This window comes from Squalius cephalus (assembly GCF_949319135.1).
Source record: "Squalius cephalus genome assembly, chromosome: 2".
In the NCBI taxonomy this organism is placed as follows: Eukaryota; Metazoa; Chordata; class Actinopteri; order Cypriniformes; family Leuciscidae; genus Squalius; species Squalius cephalus.
Genome location: NC_137123.1, coordinates 62,990,400 through 63,002,575, shown reverse-complemented (window position 1 = coordinate 63,002,575; position 12,176 = coordinate 62,990,400). Strand labels below are relative to the sequence as shown.

General features: G+C 34.3%; 1 protein-coding gene across 3 annotated transcripts in view; it reads right to left on the bottom strand.

Moving 5' to 3' along the window:
- Positions 1-12,176, bottom strand: part of LOC307154220 (neural cell adhesion molecule 2) — a 318,857-nt gene that overhangs the window by 19,345 nt on the left and 287,336 nt on the right. For 2 of the 3 annotated variants that reach the window (XM_079864005.1, XM_079864006.1), the window contains exons 13-14: positions 9,097-9,216; positions 8,680-8,801 (exon numbers count right to left, since the gene is read on the bottom strand). In XM_079864005.1, the coding sequence (XP_079720131.1) occupies positions 8,680-8,801; positions 9,097-9,216 (242 nt within the window). The remainder of the gene's footprint in view (positions 1-8,679; positions 8,802-9,096; positions 9,217-12,176) is intronic. The other variant, XM_079864007.1, reaches the window with a different exon arrangement.

The following is a 12,176-nucleotide window of genomic DNA, read 5'->3' as shown; positions in this document are numbered from 1 at the left end:
GTCAGTATTATTATTATCATACTGTTACTCATCAGTATTATTATTATCACACTGTTACTCATCATCAGTATTATTATTATCATACTGTTACTCGTCAGTATTATTATTATCATACTGTTACTCGTCAGTATTATTATTATCATACTGTTACTCGTCAGTATTATTATTATCACACTGTTACTCATCATCAGTATTATTATTATCATACTGTTACTCGTCATCAGTATTATTATTATCATACTGTTACTCGTCATCAGTATTATTATTATCATTCTGTTACTCGTCAGTATTATTATTATCACACTGTTACTCATCATCAGTATTATTATTATCATACTGTTACTCGTCATCAGTATTATTATTATCATACTGTTACTCGTCATCAGTATTATTATTATCATACTGTTACTCGTCAGTATTATTATTATCATACTGTTACTCGTCATCAGTATTATTATTATCATACTGTTACTCGTCATCAGTATTATTATTATCATACTGTTACTCGTCAGTATTATTATTATCATACTGTTACTCATCATCAGTATTATTATTATCATACTGTTACTCGTCAGTATTATTATTATCATACTGTTACTCGTCAGTATTATTATTATCATACTGTTACTCCTCAGTAGTATTATTATTATCATACTGTTACTCATCAGTATTATTATTATCATACTGTTACTCATCATCAGTATTATTATTATCATACTGTTACTCATCAGTATTATTATTATCATACTGTTACTCGTCAGTATTATTATTATCATACTGTTACTCATCATCAGTATTATTATTATCATACTGTTACTCATCATCAGTATTATTATTATCATACTGTTACTCATCAGTATTATTATTATCATACTGTTACTCGTCATCAGTATTATTATTATCATACTGTTACTCGTCAGTATTATTATTATCATACTGTTACTCGTCATCAGTATTATTATTATCATACTGTTACTCATCATCAGTATTATTATTATCATACTGTTACTCATCATCAGTATTATTATTATCATACTGTTACTCGTCAGTATTATTATTATCATACTGTTACTCGTCAGTATTATTATTATCACACTGTTACTCATCATCAGTATTATTATTATCATACTGTTACTCGTCAGTATTATTATTATCATACTGTTACTCGTCATCAGTATTATTATTATCATACTGTTACTCGTCAGTATTATTATTATCATACTGTTACTCATCATCAGTATTATTATTATCATACTGTTACTCATCAGTATTATTATTATCATACTGTTACTCGTCATCAGTATTATTATTATCATACTGTTACTCGTCATCAGTATTATTATTATCATACTGTTACTCATCATCAGTATTATTATTATCATACTGTTACTCGTCATCAGTATTATTATTATCATACTGTTACTCGTCAGTATTATTATTATCATACTGTTACTCGTCAGTATTATTATTATCATACTGTTACTCGTCAGTATTATTATTATCATACTGTTACTCGTCAGTATTATTATTATCATACTGTTACTCATCATCAGTATTATTATTATCATACTGTTACTCGTCAGTATTATTATTATCATACTGTTACTCATCAGTATTATTATTATCATACTGTTACTCGTCAGTATTATTATTATCATACTGTTACTCCTCAGTATTATTATTATCATACTGTTACTCGTCAGTATTATTATTATCATACTGTTACTCGTCAGTATTATTATTATCATACTGTTACTCGTCAGTATTATTATTATCATACTGTTACACATCATCAGTATTATTATTATCATACTGTTACTCATCAGTATTATTATTATCACACTGTTACACATCAGTATTATTATTATCACACTGTTACACATCAGTATTATTATTATCATACTGTTACTCGTCAGTATTATTATTATCATACTGTTACTCGTCAGTATTATTATTATCATACTGTTACTCGTCAGTATTATTATTATCATACTGTTACTCGTCAGTATTATTATTATCATACTGTTACTCATCATCAGTATTATTATTATCATACTGTTACTCGTCAGTATTATTATTATCATACTGTTACTCATCATCAGTATTATTATTATCATACTGTTACTCCTCAGTATTATTATTATCATACTGTTACTCGTCAGTATTATTATTATCATACTGTTACTCCTCAGTATTATTATTATCATACTGTTACTCGTCAGTATTATTATTATCATACTGTTACTCATCATCAGTATTATTATTATCATACTGTTACTCGTCAGTATTATTATTATCATACTGTTACTCGTCAGTATTATTATTATCATACTGTTACTCATCATCAGTATTATTATTATCATACTGTTACTCGTCAGTATTATTATTATCATACTGTTACTCGTCAGTATTATTATTATCATACTGTTACTCATCATCAGTATTATTATTATCATACTGTTACTCGTCAGTATTATTATTATCATACTGTTACTCCTCAGTATTATTATTATCACACTGTTACTCATCATCAGTATTATTATTATCATACTGTTACTCATCAGTATTATTATTATCATACTGTTACTCATCATCAGTATTATTATTATCATACTGTTACTCGTCAGTATTATTATTATCATACTGTTACTCGTCAGTATTATTATTATCATACTGTTACTCGTCAGTATTATTATTATCATACTGTTACTCATCATCAGTATTATTATTATCATACTGTTACTCGTCAGTATTATTATTATCATACTGTTACTCGTCAGTATTATTATTATCATACTGTTACTCGTCAGTATTATTATTATCATACTGTTACTCGTCATCAGTATTATTATTATCATACTGTTACTCGTCAGTATTATTATTATCATACTGTTACTCATCATCAGTATTATTATTATCATACTGTTACTCGTCAGTATTATTATTATCATACTGTTACTCGTCAGTATTATTATTATCATACTGTTACTCGTCAGTATTATTATTATCATACTGTTACTCATCAGTATTATTATCATACTGTTACTCGTCAGTATTATTATTATCATACTGTTACTCGTCAGTATTATTATTATCATACTGTTACTCCTCAGTATTATTATTATCATACTGTTACTCGTCAGTATTATTATTATCATACTGTTACTCATCATCAGTATTATTATTATCATACTGTTACTCCTCAGTATTATTATTATCATACTGTTACTCGTCAGTATTATTATTATCATACTGTTACTCATCATCAGTATTATTATTATCATACTGTTACTCGTCAGTATTATTATTATCATACTGTTACTCCTCAGTATTATTATTATCATACTGTTACTCGTCAGTATTATTATTATCATACTGTTACTCATCAGTATTATTATTATCATACTGTTACTCCTCAGTATTATTATTATCATACTGTTACTCGTCAGTATTATTATTATCATACTGTTACTCGTCAGTATTATTATTATCATACTGTTACTCATCATCAGTATTATTATTATCATACTGTTACTCATCATCAGTATTATTATTATCATACTGTTACTCCTCAGTATTATTATTATCATACTGTTACTCCTCAGTATTATTATTATCATACTGTTACTCGTCAACATCAAAGAAACTTCTAGATTACTTCTAGATTCTTACTTATAAAATGACTTTGAAGTCATTCCCAAATGTGGATGTGTTCCTCACACAAAGCATGACATGGTTTCTTTTTATTTTTATTGACTTTTTATTATCATTGATTTACTATTATAGTTTGTATTCATATTTTTAATTTGAATTTATTTTTAAATATTTTTTTTATATATTCAAAAATACTATAATTTCTCATTACTGTACTGGGTAAAATGCTACATTAAATAATTCAAATTAAATTAAATATAATTCAAATATTTACATTAAAATAATAATTTATTATAATACTATTATATATGTAATATATTTAATATCTGTTCCCGCTTTAATTCTAGTTAAAGTTTTAGTGATTTTATTGTGTTTTTGTTAAGTAATAAGTACATCTATATAGTACTTATAGTTGTACTTTTATTAGTTTTAGGTTTTCTTTTTTGTATTTTATTAAAACTAAACATAAATGAGAAATGTTGAAATGCTGAAATAAAATAAGTTTTTGATACTTCATTTTATTTCAGGTAACGTTTATTTCAAGTAACAAAAGTTTTTTTGTTTTTTATGATTTATGATTTATGATAATAACCCTGCTTCAGAAGACTTGTAGATGTGGAACTTTATTATGGTGCTTTAATAGTGTTTTAGGTCATTTTGGGATCTTCAATCTCCAGAACAAAGAGATAAATAAAGACAGGCTGAACCTTTTTCACGCTAGTCTGATGGACCGCATCAAAAACACAATATAAAATAGGGCAAACAAATGCATAATGACTAAGAATAAGAACAAAGATTTAAAGAAGCAATAAAGGCAGAAAGTTTGGATGCCGTTTCCAATCATCTCCATCCCGTTTCATCCTGACTCTTCCTGAAAACACTTCCTCACCGTCTCTGTGATCTAATATGTTTGTTGTCTGGAAATATTTGATCTTCTTCAGTTTTTTTGTCGCCGTCTGTCTGCGGGAACAACAATCAGACGCTACAATCTGCTTTTACTTAGTACTTTAGTAAAGCACTTTAAAGAGATTTCACTTCCCGTAAAGCTTTGGAGATCTTCAATCTCATACAAACACCGGCAGTTTGTCAAGTGATTGATGGAAACACATTTTCATTGGCAGAGGGAGATAATGGCGTCCTTTAGTTTCTCTTTTGTGTGTTTTAGTCAACCTGAAATGAAACTTCCATAATGTGGCACATATGAAGGGCGAGATGTGATATTATTAATCGGGAATTGACTGGATCATGAAAAGAGGACTTTCCAGATGAAAAAAATAAAGTTAATGGGTTAAGCAAGTTTACACAAAACATCAGTATTTCTTAGTTTAGAATAACGTGCACTGATGAGTCTTTCACAATAAGAACATGAAGAGAACCTGTTATACCCTTTTATAAAGTCTTGATGTTGTTTCAGGCTCTACTAGAACTTGAATGTTGATTATTTTCCTCATATTCTCCATTGTTGTGGCTCCTCTCTTCCCAGTCTGTCAGTAACGCTCTGTTTACTTCCTGTCTCTATGAAGCCCCTCCTTCTGAAAAGCACACTGTGCTCTGATTGGTCGGCTGGAGCAGTGTGTTGTGATTGGTCGATTGCTTCGAGTGTGTTTGGGAAATGTCCCTCCCCTTACAATAACCGCCAGTTTAACACACTACTAACTAACTCAACCAGGCCCCGCCTCTTTATTCTGCGCATTAATTATTTAAATGAGGAATATTGTGACGTGTTCGTTCCCGGAAGAAACTCAAGATACAATGGCGGCGTTTCAGGAGTTCAGAAACACTGACACTGATATAGAGAAGACCTGGAGCTTTTTCATGATCAAACAGCAACATTACACACTAAACACAGATGATAAAAGCAGAATTTAAGTTTGACTTTAAAGGGGTCATGAACTGGCTTTTTAAAAATGTTTATATTGTTGTCTGAGATCAACTTATGACATTCACTTGTTTTTTTACATTCAAAAACATCTAAATGAATAAGTAATAGGGTATTTGAGCCTAGCTTTCATGGGTTAAGTGGTTTTTATGGGCGTGCCGCATTGAAGACTTGGAAGTTAACGCCCACTGCTATGATTGGATAACAGTTTTGCATATTATAATGAGTTTCATGTAATGCTTGAATCGGGGGGCGGGGCTAAACAGGCAGTGTTGAAGTAGGCGTTGATCTTCTTCTGCGGAGGCGGGGTTTGATGCCCTTTGACGTCACAGATCTCCACTTTGAAAAACCCGTCGTGCGCTGTGCCTGGTGTCAATAAAAGCTTTTATTGGACTAACAAGTAAGTTTTCAGTTCTGAAACTCACAGGAAATTCTTATAGTAGGATGACCTCTTATATGTCAATAGCTCAAGGAAAATTTGATTTCTCAGTTCATCACCCCTTTAAGGTCAAACGTTCAGATTGAAGTCATTGTGGTGTGGCTGAAATCCTTTTTATTTTTTGCACATTTTTTCCACAAGACGGCCTTCAAAAGATCTAGAAACATACGCCAGCCATGTTTCCATCTGACACTTTCATCGGTAATTTAGAGATGATGGAAAACTTGAAAACACACAGTGACCCTGATGAGTATTTACTAAGAGGGTGAATCCCACAAAAAAATATGTCAGGGATATGTGGATATTTGTATAAATAGTGTCTCCATCTTAAAGGAGAACTCCGGTCAATTTTAACATTGAGCTCATTTTTTTGTACATTTGGAGTGCTGTCAGTACAGAGAACAATGACAAAAATCGGTGTTGCCTACACCGTGTTATCCTCTTTTTAAAATTTGCACCCTGTTGACTTCAATGGGGCAAGTTTTAAACCTGCTTTTAGCCTCTTAACATCCTTGATGTGTCATTACAAGTGCACAGGTCATGTGAGTAATTCCTTCTGAGTGAACGCGGGTCAATCTGACTGCAGTAGATGTGAAAGATATGAATAAAAATGATGTTATTTCAGCCAGCGCTCATACCTGTATTTACATCCTGTTTTCGGCTGAAGTCCACAGTAATCGATTGTCGAGTTCACGCGCATGATCGTACGTACTAAACCAATGCGCGTGAACTCGACAATCGATTACTGTGGACTTCAGCCGAAAACAGGATGTAAATACAGGTATGAGCGCTGGCTGAAATAACATCATTTTTATTCATATCTTTCACATCTACTGCAGTCAGATTCACCTGTGTTGACTCCGAAGGAATCACTCACATGACCTGTGCACTTGTAATGACACATCAAGGATGTTAAGAGGCTAAAAGCAGGTTTAAAACTTGCCCCATTGAAGTCAACAGGGTGCAAATTTTAAAAAGAGGATAACACGGTGTAGGCAACACCGATTTCTGTCGTTGTTCTCTGTATTGACAGCACTCCAAATGTACAAAAAAATGAGCTCAATGTTAAAATTGACCGGAGTTCTCCTTTAATAGTCAGAGTTTTTGTCCCCAAACTAGGAGAAAACTGCAGGTTTGTGTAGGTGTAACTGTGAGCATGTGTGTATTGAGCTCAGTTTGGCTCTTTTTGTTCATTATATCCGTGACGGAGAGGAAAACTCATGGCGAATCACCCCCCGCAGTTTCTTTATGTGAGAGAGAAGGACTTCAAAGCGTCTCTCACACACTCTCTCACGCATCCGTATTCTTTAAGCAAATGAGGCCACAGCGTGAGCGCGTTCAGACTGTACGCCGGACGGAGGAAAAGCAGGATTCTTCCCTGAGAACATTTCCGATTCAGCCACCCACACGACTCCAGGCGACGGGATTTCTCTAAAATCAGCTCGGATTAACGCTCAGTGAATTAGGACGGTGTGCAAATGCAGACTATTCTGTTTCCCATCGTACAGTACAAACTCAACATGCATTTTTGCAGAAGTAATGAACCTCTAACACCAAGGTTTCCTTCAAACATCCTTCAAATGTTATTATATGAGTTGTAAGCATGCTTATGCTTATATAAACTTTAACTAACTAACCGTTGCATGAAAAGAAGCCTGACTGTAGAAGAAGACAGAGAACACAACATGTACTTGCATATACAATGATTTTAATGCATGCATACATTTCCTAAAGCGTGAGCCACTATCTTTACAATAGTTGACTATAAGCGCCGTATAATATAGTTAAAATTAATATAACTTCACAGAATCATTCACAAGCATCTACTGTGTTGTCCTCCACCATCTGTGCATTTTTAAGTGTTTTTAACAGTTTTTGCATTGTGACATTAAGCACATTCACCCCACCCAAAATTTAATTACTTAAAAAAACTTATTTTTTTCAGTACAATAAATATTTTCAAGTACTATAAATAAGTTTATAAGTAAATCGATATTGAAATTGATTCCACGTCAAAGAAGGCGGGGTCTCTACCTAGTACATCATCGCCACGGACCAATGGTAACAGCCAGTGTGAACGTTTCCAGAAAGCTGTTTCGAACTCCTGAAACTAACTTCAATTTGGCCAGATTTAGTTTGAAATGACGTCACACCAGTTCGTTCTTTGATTTTGCTTTATAGTCCCCCTTTAGTCAATACTTGTATCCCTTAAAACTCACCTTTGATCACCAAAATGACATATTTAAATGTTTATCCTGTAAAAAACAATTCTTCATGTCTTAAAGTAACTTGTAACTCGACACCCTTGCCTCATTTAGTATGCGCGGTTCTATGAATATGCAAATGAGCCCCGCCTCCACTCACTCAGCTCAGAGATCCACTGGTTGACGATCACACGTTGATCTGATTGGTTACAAGGTAGTTTGTGACGTCAGAAACACCAGCGATTTCAAAGCGTGTTTTTGAGACTGTCTTTGGTTCACTGCAGTTTTAAGGAGGAAATACTCAGCAATGCTGTCGACTTATGAATTTACACATGCTTTGTCTTAAAGCACATTAAAAACACTACATAGACAACATTAAAAGCTGGATTTTCACCACAGGGGGACTTTAAGTATATTGCGACATTTAACGTACGGATAGCCAAGAAAAAACGTTTAAAACAACTGAAATTATTATGAGCGCTCATGTTGTTGAGTGTACCCACCGTTTTATACTTCACGATGTACTCGACGATAGGCATCCCACCGTCGTCCTGTTTGATCAGTCCGAGTCTGTAGGCTTTCCCGACTCCTCTCTGTCCGTGAACCGTCGGAGGACTCGGCTCGCCTGCAGGAAAACACACACAAGCAGACCCAAGTGAAGACGTGACAGCTTCTTTAAACTATAAAGATCCATGCAAACTAGAAGAAACAGCATTATAATGATGAAGGAGCTTAAAAACGTTGAAATCTACAGAGAACGACTGATGCAGTTACACACTGCGCAAGGTCTTATTGTCCTTGTTCTCAAACGCATAGTGACGGGGGCGACAGCAACTGAACCAAAGCAGCATGGGAGTTTAAATATGTCTATCCGAGTGAGGAGGGATGAACAGAAGAGAGACTGATGATGAAGTACTCACGGATGGCTAACGTCTGGAAGGATTCTGTGTGGCTGAATTCACCCTGACCCTTTCCATTGACCGCCGCCACTCGCACCTCATAAGTGGTGTTGGGCTCCAGACTGGCCAGAACTACTGTGGCTGAGAGACGGAGGAAAGGAGGAGAGAAGAGGGAAAGAAGGAAGGAAGGAAAGAAGGAAGGAAGGAAGGAAAGAAGGAAGGAAAGAAGGATGGAAGGAAAGGAGGAAGGAGGGAAGGAAAGGAGGAAGGAGGGAAGGAAAGGAGGAAGGATAGAAGGAAGGAAGGAAAGATATAAGGAAGGAAGGATAGAAGGAAGGAAGGAAAGAAGGAAGGAAAGAAGGAAGAATAGAAGGAAGGAAGGAAAGAAGGAAGGATAGAAGGAGGGTAGGAAAGAAGGAAAGACAGAAGGAAGGAAAGACAGAAGGAAGGAAGGAAGGAAGGAAGGAAGGATAGAAGGAAGGAAGGAAAGAAGGAAGGAAGGAAGGAAGGATAGAAGGAGGGTAGGAAAGAAGGAAGGAAGGAAAGACAGAAGGAAGGAAGGAAAGAAAGAAGGAAGGATAGAAGGAAGGAAGGAAAGAGAAGGAAGGATAGAAGGAAGGAAGGAAAGAGAAGGAAGGATAGAAGGAAGGGAGGAAGGAAGGAAGGAAGGATGGATAGAAGGAAAGAAGGAAGGAAAGAAGGAAGGAGGGAAGGAAAGGAGGAAGGATAGAAGGAAGGAGGGAAGGAAAGGAGGAAGGATAGAAGGAAGGAAGGAAATATATAAGGAAGGAAGGATAGAAGGAAGGAAGGAAAGAAGGAAGGATAGAAGGAAGGAAGGAAAGAAGAAAGGATAGAAGGAAGGAAGGAAAGAAGGAAGGAAGGAAGGATAGAAGGAAGGAAAGAAGGAAGGAGGGAAGGAAAGGAGGAAGGATAGAAGGAAGGAAGGAAATATATAAGGAAGGAAGGAAAGAAGAAAGGATAGAAGGAAGGAAGGATAGAAGGAAGGATGGATAGAAGGAAGGAAGGAAGGAAAGAAGGAAGGAAAGAAGGAAGGAGGAAAGGAAAGGAGGAAGGATAGAAGGAAGGAAGGAAATATATAAGGAAGGAAGGATAGAAGGAAGGAAGGAAAGAAGGAAGGATAGAAGGAAGGAAGGAAAGAAGAAAGGATAGAAGGAAGGAAGGAAAGAAGGAAGGAAGGAAGGATAGAAGGAGGGTAGGAAAGAAGGAAGGAAAGACAGAAGGAAGGAAGGAAGGAAGGATAGAAGGAAGGAAGGAAATAAGGAAGGAAGGAAGGATAGAAGGAGGGTAGGAAAGAAGGAAGGAAGGAAAGACAGAAGGAAGGAAGGAAAGAAAGAAGGAAGGATAGAAGGAAGGAAGGAAAGAGAAGGAAGGATAGAAGAAAGGAACGAAAGAAGGAGGGAAGGATAGAAGGAAGGAAGGAAAGAAGGAAGGAAAGAAGAAAGAAATAAGTAAATATATACACAAACAAGTTAACAAAGACATAAAAAAAATAAAGAGGTAAAGAAAAAAAGAAAAAAAGTTGCAAGTAAATAAAGAAATAGACAAGAAAAAAAGATGTAGGTAAATAAATAAATAACCAAAGGAAAAAAGAAAAGACCAGTAAATAAAGAAAAAGGAACAATCAAAGAAAGATGTAATAAAAAAAAGTGAACAAGCTGAAATTTGAAAGTTTAACGGTGAAATTTAATTACTAAAGCTAAAACTGAAATGAAATAAATTAAAAAAACAAAAAAATGACGCATAAACGCATAACAAAGACTAAAAATTAAACGGAAAAAAATAAAACTCAAAGCTTATTATTATAATTAACATTAAATACTGATATATAAAAAAATACAAAAACATTTAAACTACTTAAATAGTGTAGAAATAATATTAAATGGCTGTAATAACTTTGAAATAAGTCTACCAGAGAATATGCATTTTTACATTAAAAAACCACTTCAGCAAATCCTTGGCCGTTATAAATGATTGCATTCATTAATTTACATGAGAAAGCGCTAATAAAAGCGAAGCGACTCGATGAGCGCGCTTATTACTTAGTCAAAGAACATTGAGTTCTTAATTAAAAATCCACAAAGAGTCTGTGTATGTAATTGAAGTAATTACACTCTATATTCGAGGTTGAGACCATGAAAAGAACATTATTAGACTGACTTCTCATTGAATCTGATCTTGAACTCTAAACACTCTCTGTTTTCCAGAGTTGAGGAATAGAACTGCGCGCTTCTGTTTGTTTTTAGCGTTGAACATCACGTTTAACACGATGCACGTTATTTAAAGGCCTAATGCACAGGACGAAATCGCCGATTCTTGGGCGAAAGTAAAAGCAGTTTAATGAGCAAACAGCTTGAAGCCATTATCGTTTAGCAAGTAAAGATGTGTTTAGTTGCAGCGAACGTAACCGGCCGACTGTCAACACATCCCGATCCTGCAAACGGCTCGCTCCGAGAGGCGATAATGGCTTTCCGGAAAACTAAAGACGGTAAACATGCATTCCCTTTGATTAAATGATCTGTTTTTACTCGCAAAGCTTATCACTTTTGTTCTGAGGAAAGAAGCATCTCAAATTAGATCTTTTTTTTAATGTTAACTGCTTCTTCCACACAGAAATGACATTAAATGGAGAGCAAATGGGGTTTTTGTGTTCTTTTTTCACAGACTCTATTAAAGTCACCATGAAATCAAAATGGACAATTCTTGTTTTTTAACGGAGTATTGCAGTGATTATTCTAAATTATTTATAATTTATCACATCTTTTTTTCTTCTCTTCTCTGATGACGAGGGCGGGGCTATAACCTGTCACTCACATGAGATCAGCCAATAGCAAACCACAACCATCCAATCAATTCCCCACAGACACAATCAAGCCCCGCCCACATTTGTTCTTGTTCCAGAAGCGTTTCACTCGGATAAACGCTACCAGTCAAAAGTTTTGGATCGGTAAGATTTTTTATGTTTTTAAAGAAGTCTCTTCTGCTCACCAAGGATTCATAAAAAAAACAAAAAAAAACAGTAATATTGTGAATTATTATACCAATGTAAATCGTTCAGTAAATCGTTCAGTAAATCGTTCAGT